The 23,291-nt window shown below is 35.4% G+C and overlaps 1 protein-coding gene across 1 annotated transcript; it reads right to left on the reverse strand.

The window, feature by feature from the left end:
• Positions 1-2,598: 2,598 nt before the first annotated feature.
• LOC136813008 (FK506-binding protein 5-like) lies at positions 2,599-23,252 on the reverse strand. The gene is made up of 10 exons (XM_067069516.1): positions 23,123-23,252; positions 9,857-9,931; positions 9,310-9,492; positions 8,379-8,441; positions 7,111-7,203; positions 6,408-6,915; positions 5,742-5,877; positions 5,163-5,264; positions 4,847-5,012; positions 2,599-4,019 (listed from the first exon to the last, which is right to left on the reverse strand). The coding sequence occupies exons 1-10, from the start codon at positions 23,130-23,132 to the stop codon at positions 3,004-3,006; spliced, it is 2,352 nt and encodes a 783-aa protein (XP_066925617.1). The 5' UTR covers positions 23,133-23,252; the 3' UTR covers positions 2,599-3,003.
• Positions 23,253-23,291: the final 39 nt, after the last annotated feature.

The raw sequence follows: 23,291 nt of genomic DNA on the forward strand, positions 1-23,291 counted from the left end.
GAGATTCTATTCAGCGCGCAATCAACGAAGACAAAAGTAACCATGACGACCATCCAAGATCTTGGATGAGGTTCAAAGTTGATATTTTTATCACCGTCGTTGAAAACACAACTTACAAAAAGCCATCAATGCTTTGTAAAAAGAGTCAGTGATACAGAATCATAACATAAAGTCTGTCTATTATTTCGATTCAATTAAAGTGACATTTCCATAATTAAAAGTTTAGTAATTACTGTTATACATTTGGGGATCATATAAAAGATTTCTTTCGAAATAAACTCATTTCAATTACACTTGGAGGTTTCTGGGGAATTCGTAAATAGTAAACTGCATACTGATACAGTCTGCTAGACATTAATAAGGTAATATTTGCTTTTCATCTTTGATTTTTTGTACAGTGATTAGATTGACACATGCGCGATAAAATTTCTATTATTTGTCTGCAGAGGTTAATATATTTTTTGAAAACTTAACCTCTGATACTCAGGGTACCCCCCCCCCCCCCCCGCTCGTTAATTTTTCGATTTTTTTTCTAACCCGCAGACCTTGTTAGTAGCACCCAATTCAATAGTTTTTGGAAATATTTTCGGCTGTTGAAAGAAGAGTCTCTATAATTTTGCTCTAAATACAGTGCCGTAGCCACAAATTACATTTTAGGGGGGCCCTACAAGTTTAGTCTAAGGAGGCCCCACCATGGTTGGGGCCAACGGGCAGAAAAATTTTTGGACTTCATACCCTCCAGATTAGCTAAAACTGCCTCTCCGAAAGTCAATTTTTAGCAAATGGAGTAGAAATCGCGTGCATATTAGTATATTTTCAAATCATAAGACTATCTAAATAGTTAGTGCATTACTTTTTCAAAAAGTAAATATACAGACAACGTTGACGAAATTTACACCTTTTTCAAAAAAACACCATAATCTGAAAATCTTTTTTTTTTCGGGGGGGGGGGGCCCAGGCCCCCCGGCCCCCCGGTGGCTACGGCACTGAAATAGCCACATTTAAGTCCATAATTACCATATTTTTGGGGTTAGAGGTACGAGGTTTGACAAGTTCCCGGTAATTAGCTACCGCTTTACTAAGATTTAAATTTTTTTTCAACCCTCCTTTTCCCAATCCCTTTCGTTTAAATTTATTTTCAAAATTCTCATTGGCACAAATTGTTCCACACAAGATATCTTTTCAACCAGGTATTACTGTCGCAATAATATATATTCTCCCATCAAGTGGAAGTTTTAAAAAGTACGGACTGAGGTAATTTTTTTACAGCCTTCATACATACCCATGAATATTGCTCATAAGGCTTTAAGATTGAAAGATTCATTTTCAGATCAAAGAATGCAAGACATAATTTGTAGGAAACCAATACCAAATCTACTAATTTTAGACCACTTTTTGACCCAATTACCGATATACCGAAAACTTTTTCGCTCACCAATCGATTTCAATATTTTGTACCAACAATCATGATGTAGATTTTCTAAACTCCCTTTCCCTTGTATCTGTTAAAAATTTCAATGATGAAAACATAATTTTTTGATTTCACATGATCTTTGATACCGAATACGGATTTACCGATCTAAAAAAAGGCCATTACCGATGTACCCCATTTTACAACCAGAATTATACTTTTCTTTAACCATATTTTCTCTTTTTCAGTATATAAATATCACATGTCAAAAATATATGAACAAAATATCAACACAAATTTTTCTTCAGGGTACCCGTAAATAAGTGGAACTTAAAAACATATCACATTGAGTAGAAAGTTGTGTGTGTGTATCGCCAAGAGTGGGAAAGAAAGAGATCTCCATATGAAAAACTACAGAAGTAACTTCTCATATTTGGATATTTGTGGATTTCGTCTCATTTGTAATTTTTCGTTAAAAAAAAGAAAAGATACAAATTTTGCGAACACACAAATATTCCTACTTTCCCATCTGTTTAGATTCTATACTTTTTCTACGGGCACCCTGTATAATACTATTCCTTTTAGTAAAAAAAATATAAAAATTTGGATTATGCAAAAATAAGACTCAGGCTCAAAAAAGATCAGCTAATGTTTACGTTTACAAGAATCGAAGGCTAGTGACAAAAATATGAAGACAAGTTTGGTGCCAAATCCAATAAAAAACAGAAGGGTCCAAACGCAGTCGGGATAGCCGACCTCTATAGAAGATATACCCACAGATCTGTAAAGCCCGAAGGGCTAGATCTGCGGTCTTTATTGAAAAGTGAAACTGGTTTGAGAGATGTGAAATAGCGTTTGCCGCCTAATTTTTTTGTTCTCCGCTCCGAAAACAATTAAAATGCTAGATCCTATCCATCGACACGAAATTTAAAAAGTCAAATTTTTGCTTCACTTTTTTTTGCTGGAAAAAGCTTAAAGTTGCCTATCTAGCCCTTCGGGCTTTACAGATATCTGTGGATATACCCCGAGTTACTTCCTCTGTAAGAAACTCTTTTCGTTAGAGGAAAAGCAAAAGCCTAAAGCACATACGCGATTAAAGAATATACTAACGCACCAGTTCCAAAAGGAATGTCTTAAGTAGAAATTTACTTATTATTTTACTTGTAATAAAGATAGACAGACAGGCAGCATATAACCGTACATGGCATGAAAATATACAACACAAAATATAAAAACTTCATCCGAAAAATGAATACCAAATAATTTACCATAAAAAACGCAAGTAAAAATTGTAAGTTTTTACCTTGTCAACAAGTTTTATATAACAAAAGCAAGTATAGGTAAGGAGCAGGCTAGCACCAACAAAACCAAAATCTTAAATGTATCTCTCTCATACTAAGGTCCTTTCGAAAAATTTTCGGACCCCAACCCCACCCTCAAAATTACTTTATTTTAGGGTTTTCGGAGGTGATTTCGGACCCCCTTCTATTGGAGACCTTCAGTTTAAAACAAAACCAAAAACAACAAAGTTTCAACTGTGCTCAGAATAGCCATACTCGACACCAACACCCTCATCTACACATCTACACTAATTAATCATCAAACAGAGGAGGTAGCTTAGCTTTCGGTTTTTTCTTTTTCTTCTTCTTCACATCTTCGTTTTTCGCTCCTCCAGCCACAGGTAAAGTTTCATCAGCAAACACGTCTTCCGTTTTCTGTTTTCGTTTTCGACTGACTTTTTTCTCCTTAACGACAGCACCTTCCCCGTCTCCAGGGGAAACAACGCGTTTCTTTGTCTTCACGACAACATTACCCCCGTCTTTTTCACTAAAAGTTGATTCACTTTTCGATTTCTTGGAAGTAGAACTTTTAACACTTCTCGTAGTTTTCTTTATTGATGATCCTGGGATCGGCGGTTCTGGAGTTGTTTTCATTGTCGAACCAGGGATCGGAGGTTCATCAGTTGAAGACGGTTTCTTTTTCTTAGAGATCGCCTTCTTTTTCGTTTTTCCAGGCTCTTCATCAATCGAAGCAGTTGCAGCTTTCTGTTTGGTAACCCTGGTCGATCTCTTTGCTGTACTAGGAGGTGGTTCCAAAATATCGGTAGATTCTTTCAGCGTTTCGCCAGGTTTGGATTTGCTCGTTGAATCTCCACTGATACTCGAGGCCGAACCTTTAGAAATTTTAGAACGTGTTTTCTTCACGACCTTCTTTGCCGTTGAAGTGGCCGATAATTCGTTTTCATTTATTGGATTGACATTCTCCGAGATGCTCGGTTTCGCTATAACCAATTCGCTTTCTTTCTCAATAATTTTAGGTTCATTTTGGTTTTCAACATTCTCAAGGGGCTTATCTTCACCTTCGTCATTTACAGCTATCAGTTTATCAATCGATTTTCGTATTTCCTGAGCAACTGTTTCGACAATGAGCGATAGTCCATCATTAGCATTTTCATCAATCGTTTTCTGTTGGCCGTCAGACTCTTTGTTATCATTATCAGTTGGTTGGACATGGTCTTCTTCTCCGAGTTTGTTATCAGTGAGATTTTCCAATTCTGCAGCTTCAATTTTATTGTTCTCCGTTTCCATTTCGTCTTCACCTGCAACATCTTCAAAAAAAGTAAACTTGAGAGGGGGTCTATGTAACAAATCCTGCATTACTAAAAATAGACAAAAAGAACGACAAATTTCATAAATAACGACAAATTTCGCCGTTCACAACCCCGACCGAAAGTGACTGTACCACCCCTGTACGACTGATTCATTCCTCTTTGTTTATCACAGGAATTAACTACATGTGGTTTAAGGGAACGACAAATTACGCATGCGTGTTACAATGGCAGGATTTGCAAGACGAACCTACTGTTAAACATAATACATACGCAGTCTGTTCCTCTAAGGAATCCCATCTATTATAACACGCATGCGTAATTTTTCGCTCGTTTAACCACATGTACTTGAAAATAAAATAGAATGAATTTGTAAGGGGTGGACAAACTAGCCGGGCGGGTAGGGTTCTTTATGAAACCGGTTCGGGGTTGTGGACGGCGAAATTTGTTGTTCTTTTTGTATATTTTTAGTAGATGTAGGATTCTTTAGATTAACCCCCTCACGTATCGAGACCTTTTTTACAAAGCCTTATGAAAGCCCACAATCTTGTTGTGTCAGCTCGAATGCTCAAACTTGTTGCATTTTTAAGACACGCTAATTCAGTATTTCATTGTTAGCACTTCAAGTTCGTAGGATTCCATGAGCCATAAGAAAATTGGTTGAAACAGCTACTTTTTTAAACCATGTCACAATACACAGATAAAATCTAGACTGCAATGAAAAGTGTCGATTCCCACCCATGTTTTGATGTGAATAGTTTTAGTATCTTTGATGTAGGATCAACACAACATATTTAAAAAAGTGAAGGCAAGTGAAGACCACAAACCTTTTTCTACATTTTCCTCGTGACCAATAGCATCTATCTTCTGTTCAACACCCTCTTCCACATCCTCAACAACAGTATCTTCTCCTTCTTCATCTCCATCATTCTTCTCGTCATCAATATCACTCAACATCTCATCATCCTCTGCTTTCTCCTCCAAATCAAATTCCTGTGAATGAAACAAAAATGGAGAGAAATTAAGTTGGTATGATGCTCAAACTAAATGATTACCAAAGAAGGTTATCACGTATCAAGAATCAACGAGGATAATGGGGTAATCTTGTTAAAAATAGGACCCACTCTCATTATCATAATATACCTCTTTCGCTTCGCTTTGTTCCTCTTCGACGGTACCATCAACAACAGAAGATTTTGTGATTTCTTCATATGAGGAAAGTTCCATTGCTTCCTCTTTTTCCGTCTAATAAAAAAATGGAAGAGCAAAAAAATAACAAGCATATGAATTTCAACTCCGTCATGATTGAGTGTCTGACTCTAGGAGAAAAGCAGCTACTTCAGAGCATTAATTACAAAGTAATATTTGCTGATTCTTAAAAAGACATGAAAGACATATTCCACTGATATTACGAGCATGAAACAAATTTTGCATTCAAATTTTGTCAACAATTTAAAAAGAATTATTTTAAATATTTCGAGAATCATCTCATCTTTTGAATATCAAAAATTCTTTCGAAATTATTTTTAGAAAGAAAATTTCACCAATTAAAATGGATCTTTGAGTAGTTTAAAACAAACTCTTCTATTTTCAACCATAGATACATTATTTTCTCGCACTTAGGAAACTTAATGTGCAGATCACATTTTTATAACTTTTAAAGTTCTCTGAACCTTATTAACCTTATACGACGATCTTATCTTATCACAACTCAAAACAGACCTCATTGTTCTCATCAACCACTTCATCATCATTTTCCGTTTGATCTTCTTCTTGGTCTTCATCATCGACGAATTCTTTCTCTTTATCTTCTGCATCAGTATCAAGGTCAACGCTCATCTTTCTTGGTGAATGGTAACTAAAAAGGAAAAATAAAGTATTTTTCAAATAGAGAAAAATGTAATAAGCTGTTCCTATTAAAGCAAATTAAATGGAAGAGCTACGCTATTCATAATATTGAGGACATAATCTTTTGTGAAGAAGCACCTTAAAATTTTAGAAAATTAAATCAAAGTCCTCTGTACCAAAAATGAAAATTCTAGCACTAAAGAATAAAGTTCATTTTTCAATTTCAACAAAAAATTTTAGATTAATCTTTCGCAAAAATTAGTGCTCTGAATTATCTTTCCAACGGAGTATAATTAATTTGTTAAATTTGAAGTATTCGTTGAAAAATGGTAAGCAAAACATTTATTGTACACTTAAAGCCAATGGACTTAACTTTGCTATTGTTTTCGTTATAGGTTATGAATTTTCATGACAAAGTTTTGAAAAGAACATAAAAAGAGGTGAAATATGCCTTAGAAAGTGAATTTCTATGTAACTAATTCGTATAATATTGCAAGAAATCAACGAAATGAGTAAAAGAAGGAAAAAATACAAACATACACTTTTGAAAAAGTCGGGATGGTCAAATCCTTTGTGCTCTTTGCAGCAATACTATTTACACTACTAACGGCAGAGTCCATTGTGCTCTTAGAAGCCGATCGATTGGTACTTGCATTTGAAGAAGCTGTCTTAATAACTGGATAGTTTTCTTTAACTTTGGTTTCATTAGAATCAGTTGAAAGATCTTCAGTGTTTTGAAATAGACAGTCTATCGGTATTTCATCCTGATCTTTTTCCGTAGCTTCATTACTGGGGTTCATTTTGTTAACTTTTGATTTGTTTGTAGGTTTTGTTGCTGTGGTTTTCTTTTTTGTTTTCTTTACTTTATTGACAGCAGAAGCAAAATCAATAGTTTGATCATGATCAACATTAACAGGAGAGACTATTTCACCAATGTTTTCAGGACTTTGATCTGGTGATGTTCTTTTCTTTGCTGGTATTTTCGTGGACAGCTTCTTCACTTTTGTAACTTCCCAGGGTGCATTTTTGGGAGCTTTTTGAGTTGTACCTTGATGAAACAGAATAAGAAAGAGAATTTAATAATTCTATCGAAAATTTGCATTTAAAAGCTTTAATATGCAACTATGAAAATAAACATTTTGCGAGATATAAAAAGTATATTCTAAGTAAAGTTAAAGATTGGATAGGGGTGCTAAAATCTATTACATAGATATTCTGTAAAAACTGTATTGTGAATGAATACCTCCATTAACATTGTTTGGTAGTGTAGTCTGATAATTTGTTGTAGATTTCAGTTTTGGTAATTGATTGTAAGGGTCTGTCAATAAGTCAAAATCTAAAACAAAAAATATACTTGTTAGCTGCTGAAATAGCCAGGAAGGTTGTCAATTTCTTAATTGCCACACAAAGTCAGTGTTTAAAAATAAAACAGGCGTTAAGTGTAAAGTATTATGATTTCCCTCTTGCAAGTAAATTTTCTCCATTTGAACTACGAAAACATGGTTTGAAGGTTGATTTGAGATTAATAGCCTAAACATTACCAAGAGTAGGAATATTAAGGATTACTCACTCATCCTGCTCGTATATATCTAAACTAAATGAGATCAATGGTGTGACTATGATATAATATTAGCGAGTTTATGTATCAGAGGATATTGAGAGCGACGGTAAGTGAAATGATACAAAACAAAGTCGATAGTTGATGTACGGCTCTATATCGCCTTTGCTCACCTAAACAGACGACGTTATTTTGGTGTTTTTACCGTTGTCGAGTGAAGTGGACGGTGATTTTGGAGACGTGTCAGCTTTGCTTTATACCGTCTCCCTTGATTTATCTCGAATACATAAACTCGCTATTGTATATCAAGAGGCACCTAAAGGGCTACTTAAACTACACAATATATTGGTGAGCAATTTTCGACAAGATAGTTTGCGGACCGTAATGTACAAGGTAAACAACGGGTGCTCATTTATAAAAATGAATTTTCTTTCTGTAAACAATCCCCCTGTATTGCTGGAATATTGCAAATCGAGCTGATAATATATTGGGGACACCTTTTCAATATATTGCTGCAATCCTTCAAGAAATATTTGAAACAAATGGGAAATTCCCCAGGAAGTTTTGAAACCACAATCGATTTGTAAGTGCTCTAAAGTAGGTTCGAAGGGTAGAGTTTTAACTCTGAGTTTTAACGCTAGACTTAAGACTTAGCACCTTAGGATCTGAGAATCCAAAAGTTCAAAAATGGTCCAGTAAGGCTCCGAATATAGCCTGTAAGTCTGCCTACCCGTCTCAAATTGAAATATTCGATTAAATTAAAGAGATAGCCCAAAATCGGCTTTTTCGCCCGAACTTTAAATCTCGAAAAACGTCAAAATAACCGGAATTCTCAATATATTTCTTCAAAGATTGTGGCATTTAGCAATATTATTATTAATCTATATCCTGACAATTGTGTAGTGTATGTATCCCTTTAAGGAGTTGTAAACTCACACAAACTGTACACTTACCATCATCTTCATCTTCATCTTCATAATCATTGTAAAGGTACATCAAATCAACACGAATATTTCCTGAAAAATAAATATACATAAATTTAGACACCTTATCAGGGAAAAAACTGAGTTTTAATTAGTCAAGGAACAATTTTGGGGAAAAATTTCGTCACCTGAAGGCATTTTTATCACTTTTCCCCAAACAAAACTTCAAATTCATCAAATTTACAACTTAGTCACTTCCAACCGACTAAATTGTCCAAATGAAATGATTGCCTTCACTCACTAGCTCGAAAATAGATCTTGTAATTTAACGTTAAAACGCTAATTTTGACTAAAAAAGGCAAACAAAATTTGGATTTGAATTTTAGTTACGGAAAATTGGGTAAAAGTTTTGTTCAGGTGATAAAATGTTTAGAAAAAAATTTGTCACCCCCTCAAAATCACCACCGTCACTTTCCAAATATTTCTTTATCCGCTAAAGTACCAAAGCAAACTAATGATGAGATCATAGTATATATGGTTGATAAATTTCTAATAATTTTATTTTATTTTAAAGCTTTCTTGACAATTTTACTGAAGCAAAAAAATCAACACAAAACTCTTTGGTTTGTCTATTGTGTGCTAAGTACATACTTAAATTTGACATGTGTTGATGTCCAAAGATAACATAAGAATAAAGCGGTTTAATAATTATGTATTGAATCTCATTAGGTTAATTTATTTCATTGTGTCTTCTTTAGCGCTAACATTTTATATACTTTACACACTTTTTATTTTTTACAATCTTCTGAATCTTATAATTTGTATGTATGGATAATGGGTCTTAGGACCTTTTGATACTTAAAATATAGATAGATAGATAGATGGATAGAGCTCAATGTTATAAAATCGGCTGTCACTTCTTTCTGATAATGAAATAATGATTTGAACGTTGGAAAAATACCTGTCAAATGAACATTTGTGTTTCCTTTGATGAAGAAGGATAATGTTTCTCCATCTTTGTAAGACAAACTCAATCCTGATTGATAAAGCCCATTTTTGTGTTGCAAATGACATAATGTATACTGGGTATTGTTAATCTCGCAAATAAGTGTAACTATTTCATCACTTTCTGGGTTGATGTTTTCTAAAAATACAAAGAATTCATCAAAAATAATGCATGTTTTTTTACATGGAGAGCTCAAGAATTGAGATATGTTCAAAAAATTTTAAAAATTTGTATACAGATTGATTGTAGATTTTTAATTTTTGCAGAAATTCATTTCTTTCAAAGTTTGCAAATCTAAGTATTTATTTAAAAAAACAGGAAATGCAAAGTTCTTGAAAATAATGGATCTACAAAAAACTAATCCATTTAATGAGGTAATTATTCTTTGCATAATAAAAATTAATAAATATTTTTCATTGTTTTGAATTCTAACATTTGGATGTCCGAGGTAGCAAGGATTGTTAGAAACCCATAGTTTAAGTCTGAAATAAAAAACACATACCTAATACAGCATTCGACACAAGAAAAGGTAATGTTGGAGTTTGGGTGTACTTCTTCCCACTTTCCAAAATAACACCTGGAAAGTAAATATTATTTGATTATGATTTAATTATGGTAGACATAGAAGATCTTTCAAATTCAGTATGTGGACAGAGCAATAAAAAATGAAACTTTTCTATTTTTCCTTTTTTTGCAAAAGTTTCAAAAATAAAGGGATATATAATGATAATTGAATACTTTTCACTGGTGATCTATGGCACTATCATAAAGCTAGAATCGCTTTGCATACCGTTCGCTTGAGCTCACGGACATTCTATGGGTGTTCGGCATTCTGATCTGAGGATGATTATGCCGATATTCTGATTGGTTGGGTCCAAGCGAATCAGAGATCTGAATGATGGAGCATGTATAAGAAATTATGCGAGCCACTTGAAGTGTCTGCCTAAGTATTTGGATGGATTATGCGGACGATCAGCAAGGCGCGTATGCTGCTTTTGCAAATCTCCCTGATTTTTCTTCTTCGAAGAAAATAACAATAGAATGGCTAATTATCTCCCTTGGGGTGTTTGACCACGCATCCAAATAAAAATAACAATAATGGTAGGGAAAAAGTTTGAAGATAAAAACATGGGAATTTTTAGATGTTCATTCTTGCTTAGATATTCTTGTTTTAATCTTCTTAATGACTTGGTAGCATCATGTAAAGAACTAAAGGTATATCTTTATTTTGCTTCAATTCTTCTTTTTTGTTTGCCAATTTTGTAGTGCGGTTTTGGGTTGGAAGTTTTGTTTTGATAATTTTTTTTCTCCAAAATTCACTTTGCACTTTCTGTCTATAACAGACTTTCCACCACACTGTCTATATTTTATGGTCAAGGCTGTCATTCTAAATTGATTCATCACTGCTGGGGTACCATCTTGAAATTATGCATGTCATTATGTGCATATATAAATTTATTTGAAGCCATGGGATTCATGCAGGAAAATCTGTCAACAGGGGTTCACCTGATTTCTAGGTGAACCAAGCTCTACCGGGTGCGCCACAAAAAAGTTCCTCTCTTTAAAATTAATTTTTCCGAAATCTAAAAATTTTAAAAGAACCATTCCTATACGATTGGAAAGAAGAAAGATTAACTTAAATTTTGATAGGTCATTTATTAAATTCGGCTCATTAGATCAAAAGTTATGCTCAATCAAATAAAAAAGTTACTTTCAGAAATTGCCCGAAAACGTTAAAAATTGACCTATCAAATTTTTATTTTAAAATTGGCAATCGCAAGAGACTCTACATGATTAAGACCACTAATTAAACACATAAATTTTGAAACTGATGGAACGAAAGGGTAGGTCGATTTTTAACGTTTTTGAGCATTTTCAGAAAGTAACTTTTTTATTCAATTCAGCATACAGTAATGAACCAAATTTAATAAATGACCTATCAAAATTTAAGTTTATTTTTCTTCTTTCCAATCGTATAGGAATGGTTCTTTTAAAATTTTTAGATTTCGGAAAAATTAGTTTTAAAGAGAGAAACTTTTTTGTGGCGCACCCGGTATAATTTTAGAACTTTGTCTGGCTGAGGTAAAACTTATTTTTTCTAAAATTTTGAGCTTGGATATCCAGGCTATTATTAATATTGCTAGATCTTACAAATTGATGTTTGTGAATGCACTTTATAGTTTCGATTCCCATTGAAGAATCATATTCTGGTTTTCATGTTATTAGATGCTGTTTTAGATCTTTAGATTGGCTATTTTTTTAATTGAAAGAATTGCAATGTTAACTAAACTTCTAGTTTGATAGTTTTGCAATATTGATATACTTAGTCTCCAAGAACATAGAACATTACATCCTGAGGTTAACTTTCAACATACTAATATTGCTAAAAATAAACTTATAACATCCTCTGCTTGGAAAAACTCTCAGGGTTCGACCATAGGGGGCATAGGTTTACTACTCTCTCCTAAGGCAGCGAACAACCTAATTTCACTTTCAAAAGTATCAAGCCGTATTATTGTCGCCGAATTTAATAGCAATCCGAAAACAACATTCATTTCTTGCTATAGCCCCACCAACGTTTCTGATGAATCTGAAGTTGATGAATTCTACTCTTCTCTTTCTAGGGCTGTCCTTAACACCCCTGCCCACAACTTCTTGGTGATATCTGGTGATTTTAATGCTCAGCTTGGCCTAGACAACGTTAAGTTCTCTTTCCACCCATTAACTATGGAACGGTAACAAACTCTTGACTTCATGCAACAGTTTCAATTATTAGCAACCAATAACAATGTTTTATGAAAAAGGCTTCCAAACTCTGGTCATTCCAAAACCCTTCAGGAAGCCTCTCTCAGTTAGATTATGTGATTGTAAGAAACAAATGGAGGAACAGTGTTCGCAATGCTCAGTCCTATTCTTCTTTTTCTTCTGTTGGTTCTGACCACAGAATTGTTTCCTGTCGCATTTCTCTTAGCCTTAGATCATCCAAAAAGTCTAAACCTGACCCATGAAATCCATCGATTGGCAACAGTTTATTGTCCAACCTCCGAAACTACTACACTATTGAAGTGAAAAAATAGATTTTAATGGCTCAAGCAGACGACGACATTGAGAAAAGTACCAAAATCTGATTAAAGCTAATAAAGAAGTAGTCTGCTCTTCACCAAAGAAAACAAAAAGTCAAAAAAAAAGCTTTGAAAACAACCTTGTTTCTGATACACGGATGCATTGAGAGGCCAAACTAAAACTCAGCGACGCCCACAAGAAGACATCAAAATCCTCTCTGAGGCTCAAAAAAAGCTCTGGATGATGCCTACCTTAACGCCGAATCGATGTTTATTAGGGTAAGATAAACTCAATTTCCAATCTTCATGTTAGCCACAGCCTCGGCCGCTTGGAAAACGATCAATGATCTAACAGGTAAAGACCACCCTTTTATTCAGCTCAAAGGTGGCTCACTACTTTCAAAAGTATCAAGCCGTAATTGTCGCCGAATTTCTAGCAATCCGAAAACAACATTCATTCTGCTATAGCCCACCAACGTTTCTGATGAATCTGAAGTTGATGAATTCTACTCTTCTCTTCTAGGGCTGTCCTTAACACCCCTGCCCACAACTTCTGGTGATATCTGGTGATTTAATGCTCAGCTTGGCCTAGACCAACGTTAAGTTCTCTTTCCACCCATTAACTAATCGGAACGGTAACAAACTCTTTGACTTCATGCAACAGTTTCAATTATTAGCAACAAATACAATGTTTATGAAAAAGGCTTCCAAACTTGTCCATTCCAAAACCCTTCAGGAAGCCTCTCTCAGTTAGATATGTGATTGTAGAAACAAATGGAGGGAACAGTGTTCGCAATGCTCCAGTCCTATTCTTCTTTTTTTGTTTGGTTCTGACCACAGAATTGTTTCCTGTCGCATTTCTCTTAGCCTTAGATCATCCAAAAAGTCTAAACCTGACCCAATGAAATCCATCGATTGGCAACAGGTTTATTGTAACAACGACCTCCGAACTACTTACACTATTGAAGTGAAAAATAGATTTGATACATTGGCTCAAGCAGACGACGACATTGAGAAAAGTTACCAAAATCTGATTAAAGCTAATAAAGAGTTAGTCTTGCTCTCTACAAAGAAACAAAAAGTCAAAAAAGAAAATATCTCTTTGAAAACAACTTGTTTCTGATACACGGAATGCACTTGTAGAGGCCAAACTAAAACATCAGCGACGCCCTACAAGAAGAACATCAAAAATCCTCTCTGAGGCTCAAAAAGCTGGGATGATGCCTACCTTACGCCGAATCGATGTTTATTCAGGGTAAGATAAACTCAATTTCCAATCTTCATGTTAGCCATCAGCACTCGGCCGCTTGGAAAACGATCAATGATCTAACAGGTCGAAAAGACCACCCTTCTATTCAGCTCAAAGGTGGCTCACCAGATAAAAGAAGAGAAAACTGGCTCAACCACTTTTAAAACTTTACTTGGAAACCAACCTATTTTAAATACTAATGCTCTCCCTTTAACTCAAATTTTTGATGAGCTTGACATACCAACTTCTCCTTTTACAATTGATGAACTTTCAAATTGCGTTAAACTTTTTTCAAATAATAAATCTTCAGGCCTTGATGATATTCCAACTCTGCTTTGGAAAGATCCCGTCTTTATGGAAATGCTTCTCGATTTTTGTAATCACACATTTGAGTTTCTAACTCCCCCTTCTGCTTGGTTAACTGGCGGTATCATTCCTGTTCCAAAAAAGGGTGATTTGACCTTAGCATCCAACTACAGAGGCATCACTCTTATGCCTATCGCCGCCAAAATCTTCAACAAACTTCTTTTACAACGTATCGTTCCAGTTCTTGATCCTCTTCTAAGAAAAAACCAAAATGGTTTTCGGAAGGGAAGAAGTACTCTTACACAGATTTTAGCCATCAGGCGTATTTTGGAAGAAATGCGAAAACTTAACAAAGATGCTTTTATTTGCTTTGTTGACTTTAAAAAAAGCCTTTGATTCCATATCTCGTGTAAAAATGTTTGAAATTCTTAAATTGTACGGCATTCCAGAGAAAATCATTTCAGCCATCAGGGCACTCTACGTGTCCACCAAAGCAAAGGTCATTACAGCTGACGGAGACACTGATATTTTTGACATTCATGCTGGAGTTCTACAAGGTGACACCTTAGCTCCCTTTCTTTTTATCATTGTTTTAGATTATGTTTTAAGAATTTCTGTTGACTTATCTAATGACAAGGGAATCAAAATTAAAGTTCCCCTGCGCAAGCGTAAACCGCGGCCTTTTTCTGACCGATCTTGACTTTGCTGACGATCTTGCCTTAGTTTCTGAGAGTATTCAAAATCTTGAAAGTCTTCTTCACTCACTTGAAACTTCGGCCAGTCAAGTCGGTCTTTATTGCAATGCTGGAAAAACTGAATTTATCAGCTCCTCTGGGATTGTTCTCCCTTTAACTTCCAAGAATGGTGTCAATATCAAACTTGTGAAGGATTTTAAATATCTTGGCTCTCATATTAAAAGCTCTGAAAACGATTTAAAATTAGGAAAGGTCTAGCTTGGAAAGCTTGTAATAAGTAAACAAGATATGGCACTCTAATTTGTCTAACGCTCTTAAACTTCAAACTTTTAGAAGTCTTGTCGAGCCCATTCTTCTATATGGCTCGGAGACTTGGACCATGACAAAAACCATGCTGAAGAGCCTTGATGGCTGCTATACAAATCTTTTGAAAAGAATCCAGAATCTTGATTGGCGCAACCACCCAACCCTTCAAGAGATATATCATGGACTCCCAAGAATTTCCTCTGTCCTGACTAGCAGGATGCTCTCTTTCTCAGGTCACTGTTTCCGTGCAAAAAACGAAATGGTGTCTGAGATCTTACTTTGGTGTCCTGCGGGCACTAGGCGCTCGAGAAAGCGCACTTTTCTTGATACTTTGAAACGAGAAACAGGGCTAGAGATTGAGGAACTGGGCACTGCAATGGCTGATCGAGAGCTGTGGAGGGAGGGTTATTGTTTGTTTCCGACCTAGGTCCATTCGAACCTAGGTCGAAGGATGATGATGATGAGTTTGATAGATGAACTTTTTCTATGAGAACAATCAGTATAGGCCTTCATAACTCTTCATACAAAAATTACAGGAAATGCATATTTGGACTTTGTACCCTGTGCTGCACACAAGCAAAGCTAAAGTCCCACAAAAGAGGGACAAAAATCATTTTTTTGAAGTTTGGAGAAAAAAAAACTCCAAATAGAAGATCATTCAAATTCAGCATGTGAATAGAGCAATTCAGCATGTGAATAGAGCAGTAAAAAATACAACTTTTCTATTTTTCCTTTTTTTTTTGCAAAAGTTCTAGGAATGAAAATAAAGGCATAATGATAATTGAATACTATCCACTTATGATCCGCGGCATTACAGGCTGCATCATTTTAGGCGCGCGATAGCACGCGCACACCTCCACACACACCTAAAATGTCTGAGGAGTGCGATCAATCACACCCCATAAAGTAAGTTTCACAACTGAAAGTTGTGCATAGCACTCCTTATCACACGCCTAAATTACTAAAATTAAGATTTTAGGAGGGGTTACGACACTTCTTGGATCCCCAAAATGGAACACCTTTATGGACCCTCTTATGGACCCCATTATGGACCCCATTATGGAACACCAAAATATACGGCAGCCGAAACGACGATTTGAATTTAACCGTTTTTCCGATTTTCCGAGGACAATCTTTTAAAGGGATAATCCAATACTAGAACAAAAGACGCTAGCAAATAAACTTGTTTCATTTTATCCAGCAAACTTAAAAACGATTCACGTAAAGTTTGTACGGGAACTGCGAGAGAAATGAAGTTGAGATAGACTACTGTAGCACCAGAAGCTTCCAAGCTTTCAAAATGGAAGCGAAATAATTTGATCAGTGAAATGTTTATATTTTTACCACTGATTAAATATACTTTTAGGTGTCTATAACATGTTAATATTATCAAAATCATAAAGTGTTTTTATTCAACTATCTTTGTGCAAAGTTTCAATGTTTATTTTTCTATGATGCTGAAGATACAAGATGATATTTACTATCAAGGTTGAATTCTTTTGCTAACCAATTTATACAGAACTATCTCTTCTCTTGCTTCTTTCAGTTAAATAACAATGTAGTCAATTTTGAACACTCAAGAGGAGAAAGAGATTTCTATTTTCTCTCGAAAGTGTGCATATGGATCTGAGAAGTGAAATGAAACTCATCAACAAGATAAGAAAGACTTGTTCATCTCTCGAAAGTGTGCATATATGGATCTGAGAAGTGAATGAAACTCATCAAGACAAGAAAGCCTTGTTCAAAGAAGATTTTCATGGTTCGTACTTCAAAATATGGGACATTTTTGTTCATCCAATGACTTGAAAAATCAACTCTGGAGACTGTAGTCTACATAACTTCAGAATACTGTACTTCGATAGAATCATGGAACGCGGATATTATTTTCTCGATAAAAGCACTGTATCATGAGATTTTGCACGAACCAAATAAAATGAAGGGAAAAGTAACTCTACGATGAACGAAAAACTCTGGTTCTGAGCATCATATTGTACTGATTTGGAATTTTATGAAATAATGTAGAGGAAGAAGCAGTAGGACACATTGATTTGATTAAATTTACAGTTTAAAATCCTGTGACTATTATTGAAAATTAAGATCAAACCACTTTGTCTTCTTGTGCTTCTGGCATGGTTCGACTCTGAAGCTACATATCTCTGCACCCTTTTTGAAAGTCCTCGTACATGCTATGATTTGGGAACAGTTGAACATATTTTTTATGTATCAGTTTGTTTCGTGATGGATGGAAATAGCTGCATTTTTTACAGTGGTATGGATATGTTGCTGTAAGAAGAACTGTTTACATTTTATTTACGTTGTTAACTTGAGTGAATGTGGAATATTGTGACTGATGTTGTATGAAGTGACGATAAATACATATCCAGACGATCTCAATCGAACGGAATCGACAATCGAACCAGTCGAACCAAATTGAACGCAATCGAACGATTGAAATTCGATTGTCGAACGCAATCGAATCTCAATCGAATATTACCGCAATTTTCAGATTCGATTGATATTCGATTGCATTCGATTGATGTTCGATTGCGTTCGATTGCATTTGATCGTCGATTCATTGACCCCCAGATTGTTCATCGCATAATTTCTACGGGAAATCGAAAGTAATTTCATTCGGCTTGTGATGTTTGAGAGCTTGGATGTTAGGAAGCTGCAAAAATAAAGCCAGACGATCTCAATCGAACGGAATCGACGATCGAACCAGTCGATCGAACCAGTCGAACAACAATCGAACCAATCGAATATAACCCAAAATTTTGACGTTCAATTGAGATTCGATTGCGTTCGACAATCGAATTTCAATCGGTCGATTGCGTTCGATTTGGTTCGATTGGTTCGATCGTCGATTCCGTTCGATTGAGATCGTCTGGACATATACTCAATGATAAAATTTTAAGATATTAAAAACATTTTCTGCTAAAAAAAGGAAGTATTTTTTACCAACAGTTTTGACAAAATTTTATTTACTAGGCAACTCCCTATGAAGTGCTACTGTGTGAAAAATTCTGAGGGTGCTTTAATTGAGACCTTATTTTGAATGGAAAGAAATATTTTGGAAGGCAACTTCAAAGAGGAGGTAATATTATTATTCAAATACTTTTGCATCACTCTTGATAAAAGTGAAGCCATAAAGAATTTGTAAATACTTTATATAGTTTTCAAAATCCAAATGTATATACAGAAATCTTGTAATGTGATGTTATTTTTTTCAAAAAATGTTTTATGCTTTTATATTTACTATTTGTTATTTTGTTCATCTGCTCTTGATGAAACACAAAGAACACAGGAAAACAAAAAAGAACTGTTTATATCTTCTCATCTCACAATCTCTTTGTGTATAGAAAAACTCTTGTGTAGTATTTACATTTGTGAATCAATTTTGGCATAGCAAAACAGAAAATTTCCTTCATATAAGTATGATACAAGACAGAAGAAATTACAGGAGAATTACACGAAAGATTTTTCATTCCCCTCCCAACTTCGAACTTTTTTTGGATTATCCCTTTAAATTTATTCTCGAATACTTATTCCGTATAAAGAATTACATCATGTTTCTTGAATATTACGCAATCGTAACGGGTCCATAATGGGGTCCATAAGAGGGTCCATAAAGGTGTTCCATTTTGGGGATCCAAGAAGTGTCGTAACCCATTTTAGGAGTGTGATTGACCACACGCCTGAAATTTTCAAACGATGCAGCCTGGCATTATCGTAAAGCTATAATCGCTTTGCATACTCTTCGCTTGAGAAAACCATTGAAAGATTAAAGTTTTTTGCCCACGCGAGAACTCACCCGGGCGTCCTGCGAGCGTTCTTGACTCAATCCTCAGATGACGCTAAAATAGTAGACTTAGCCAGTTAGTCACACTAGGAAATCAAGCTTTCAGAAAAAACAACATCAGCCATCTACAGGATGTAATTGCAACAACAAGGATGAGAGTTACCTAAATCAAGTTTAAGTTCCCAAGACAATTAAGTAAAAATTGAATACTTAAAATGAGAATAAATGACCGATTGCGAACGTGCAACTAGCCGGGATAGCCGAAAAAGTAAAAATAATTCGGCACACGTAAATGGGTCAGTGTTTGAGAACCGGCAAAATTTCTGGGAAATAGCCTATCGGGCGGTGCGCTGATCAAGGTGGGTTCTGTCTCCCCCGTAGATCTTTTTCTTGGTAGGTTGATCTTGAAATTAGTTTTCAATGTTGGCTTGGTTCAAATCTTTTCATATATGGCTCAAATTTTAGGCAATCTCTCATAGTTTTTGAAAATGTTAATTTCATTAAAAAGCACTGGGTTATTTTTTCATGAATCCCTTTAGAAGTTTTGTGGCGCATTTGTTTGCTTGCAAGTCACAAGTAAACAATTTAGCGCTTTGCAGCATTAATCTTTGGTACGCATTTCAGCGGGACGCTAGTGTGATTAACTGTTAGCTGTAACAGATCATTTCGTTGGAAGTTGTTGAAATGTTTATATACAATACAAGGCTCTTGTGGACAGAAAATCCTTTGTTTTATTGTCAATGATGACAGTGTCATTATTAATTTTGTTAGATCTGACATATATTGATGCTTGTAATTGCACTTTATAGTTTTGATTCCCATTGAAAAATCATTCTCTGGTTTTCATGTTATTAGATGCTGTTTTAGAGCTTTAGAGCTAGCCAGCCTGACCAACAATACCAGAAATTTCATTAAATGTTTGTTTTAACTATTTTTTTAACTATTTTGCAGATCCGGTGTTGAAAAAAAAAAAGACGCATGTTGAGGTTAGACGAACCTGGTTTTCATGTTGATGCTGTTTTAGACCAGACCTGATCAATCGAACTTGTCGAACCAATTGAACAATCAAACTAATCGAACTCCATCGGACGATTAAAGTTTGATTAAAAAAATTAATTGAACTTTAAAGATTTTTAAAAGATATTGTGAGTGTTCGATTAAGTTTGATCAATGGGTTTCGGTTCGATCAGTTTGATAAACCAATTTTCCTTTTGTTCGACAAGTTTGTGCTGCTCCGCCACCGTATATTAGCTTCTTTTCAAAGCCAAATTTGGAATGTATATAACTCTGGAAATTACTTCCAATAACGGATTACACACTTTTCTTGTATATCCTTTTAGCGCTAGAGGCGTTTTGTTGGGACGTAGTATTCCACCACTCGGCCGCGCGCGAAATTGCAACAGGACTACGGACTTTATTCCAGATGGACAAATATCCAGGTACAATAAACCTTAGTTAAGTCCGGGAATTGTTGAAATGGCAATCGCGTGCTAGGATAAAGTTTTTGCAAGCGAGGGAAGATGAGGATGTAATATCATCAAACTAATCGAAGTTTTTACTGACTGAATCGAACTGCTATATTGCTATATTGCTTCAAATCGAACTTTAATTGTTCGATGGAGTTCGATTAGTTTGATTGTTCGATTGGTTCGACAAGTTCGATTGATTGGGTTTGGTTTAAAGCTACTAGTCTGTTAGGAGCTGGGGATTTCAAACTCAAAGCCCAAATCTATGGCGCGACGAATTACTTTTTATTAGCAACTTATTTTTCGACATCAACTTTTTTTTTCAACACCAACTTTTTATTTTCGACACCAACTTTTTTTTCCGATACCATTTTTTCCTTCCTACCAACTTTTATTTTCCGATACTAAACTCTTGTCCCGATTACCTGCTAACGTTGATTACTAAAAGTGTAAAAAAAAGGCCTTTACGTTTATAAAAGCGGGCATCCGATCACAGATTTCTGTAAAGCCTGAAGGGCTAGATGGAGTGCTTTGAGCTCTTCCAACCAAAAAAAAGTGAACATCCGAAAAAATATTTCTGCTACTGTTTCTGAAAATCCGCAAAGCTTCTGATTGGTCAAGTGCTGAAATTCTATCATAATGTCACATGACTTATTCGAAACACTTTTCAGCAAAAGCAGGCCATCTAGCTAGCCCTTCGGGGTTTACTACATCATTGCCGATCTTCCATTCTGCTCTAAAAAGACGTCGCGATTGGGCGTGATGACCATTGAGTTTCCAGCCCAAAGGGCTAGAGGCGAATCTTTAACCCTTCTCAGGCAAGAGACATTGAAGCTACTTATTTCCCAGCTACTTATTTTCCTAAACGCGCATAGAACGCACTGCAATCATGACGACGGATTTTATCTAGTGATTCTTTTGTTTTGGAGGACTTGTGAAATCAAGTGATAGGAAAAAACAACAGAAAAAACAAACAAAGGCGGTAATCACAAATATCTTTGTTTCGCGTCGCCCGACCGACTCTCGAAAATTGAGTAGAATTGAGTTGGTGAGTTGGTAAATTTGTCTGACTTTTTATGTCAATGACTTTTCCTTCGTTCAAAAATTTGATTATTGCCGATTTTTTGCGAGCGATTTCTAGTGCATTCGCAGCATTTTGACTTTGTTTATCATTACATGCGCCATTTTGGGGTCGGAGATCACAGTGTTCAAAGGTCGTAATTTTAAACCACCCATCACACACGGTTGTTTTGGCTGCTGGCTGGCTAGACAGTCTCGGAACCGTTGGCGTATTTTTTCAAAATCTGATGAATACTTGACGGGTCAGAGCTGTGAGTCCGATTTTGGCCTCAAGAAAATTACAGTGGGAAATTCGAATTTAGCGCTGTCCTCACTTACTAAGGCGGTCATAAAAAAATTGTTCTATTCGCGTCACCCGTCTGCATCAAATTTTCCGCTGATTTTCCAGTGCGGAGATGCGGAAAAAAATCTTGGAAAAGCAATTTGTTCTTTTAACCCTATTCGAACTAGGGGGGGGCTCTTTCTGTTCGGAGGTCAAACTATTGGTAATAGCTCCTGAAATAATAGAGCTTTTGCCTTGAAATTTTCTGTAAATTCCTAACCTTTATTTAGCTTCAAAAAAAAAAAAAAATTTGACACCTAAAGATTTTCACACCTTGAGCATGATGACATTTCTGACAGTAAGGTGTCACAAAAATTGACGCTTTTCCAATACAAATTTATTTTTAATGTCAAATATATCGTTTAAACCGTAATTTACTGAATATTTAGGATAAAATAAGCATTTTAAACTCAGGCAACTTTTTTCTAAAGCTTTTGTTAGAATACAATAGTTATTTATAAGAACAAAGGAAATTTCCGGTTTTTGCTCACTTTGGGCATGATGAGTGATGTCATCAAAAATTTTTTTTGTCAAAAGTTACCTTACGTGACAAGGATCTTGTGTGCCAAATTTCATCCAAAAAGACCCACTAGATCAAAAGTTAAGGGGTGGTACAGGAAAAGCCCCCCCTAGTTCTGAACCGCCCCTAAAAGCCTAGGTTGAATAATAGGGTTAAAGTATAGCTTTTTTCTCAATTGCTCTGACGACCATCGGAAAATTGTTTTGCTCGCGTTACCACCCGTCCCTGAGTTACTGGCGTCATTAAAAAAAAACCGTCGGCACGCATGCATTTTTAACACCCGTTGCGACGCGAACAGAGCATTTTTTCGATGACCGCCTAAAATAAAAACCAAATTTCGGAACTTGCCCTTTCTTTAAGTTCTCTAGTTCTAGTTCTATTGAATTATCACATAATACATTACGTACATTTTCGTGATTTTAAACATAAAGAATAAAATAAAATAAAATGTTAAAAACATATGTTAAGATTATATTAAGAAAGTGTGACCAGTGAAACAATAACAGGATTTGATTGGCTGTGTTTTCAACCGTTATTAGGATATGGGAAATTCAAACTGTCAGCCCATACCATGCTATATATTTCGCCATCAGTATATAGAATAAGAAATCAAAGCATGGATCTCCAGGGTACTGGCTGGCTGGCAGTTTCCTCCAAGAATGCACTCCAAAAATGGATGGAACAATGGAAACCCGAAAATTTTTACAACCGACCGACCGATGAAAAGTTGGTATCAGAAAAAAAAATTGATGTCAAAAAAAAAAAGTTGGTTTCGAAAACAAAAAGTTGGTGTCGAAAACAAAAAGTTGGTGTTGAAAAAAAAAGTTGGTGTTGAAAAAAAAAAGTTGGTGTCGAAAAAAAAGTTGATAATAAAAAGTAATTTGGCGCGCCATACAAATCTATCAACACTTGCACACAAAAAACAATCTCAATTACACTCTTGAAATCGGAAGAAATTCTTACCCCAAAACATTTTGACTCAAGAAAATTCGGCCTCAATGGACATTGACATCCACAAAGTCAGAGTGTGATGCTCCACAAAAATTCTTGAAAATTCGCCATTTGTTTTGTTTTGATTCCCCATGCGTGAAAATTCGTGACATTTAACATGACTTTAGAATGTCTCGATTAG

Source organism: Clytia hemisphaerica, unplaced genomic scaffold, assembly GCF_902728285.1.
Source record: "Clytia hemisphaerica strain Z4C2 unplaced genomic scaffold, Clytia hemisphaerica genome assembly, whole genome shotgun sequence".
NCBI classification, from domain to species: Eukaryota; Metazoa; Cnidaria; class Hydrozoa; order Leptothecata; family Clytiidae; genus Clytia; species Clytia hemisphaerica.

Coding starts and splice junctions, on each gene's coding strand:
- LOC136813008 (XM_067069516.1), bottom strand. Junction 6,916..7,110: donor ACCAAACAATGTTAATGGAG/GTATTCATTCAC, acceptor TGTTTCATCAAG/GTACAACTCAAAAAGCTCCC. Junction 5,265..5,741: donor TGGTTGATGAGAACAATGAG/GTCTGTTTTGAG, acceptor TTTTTTTATTAG/ACGGAAAAAGAGGAAGCAAT.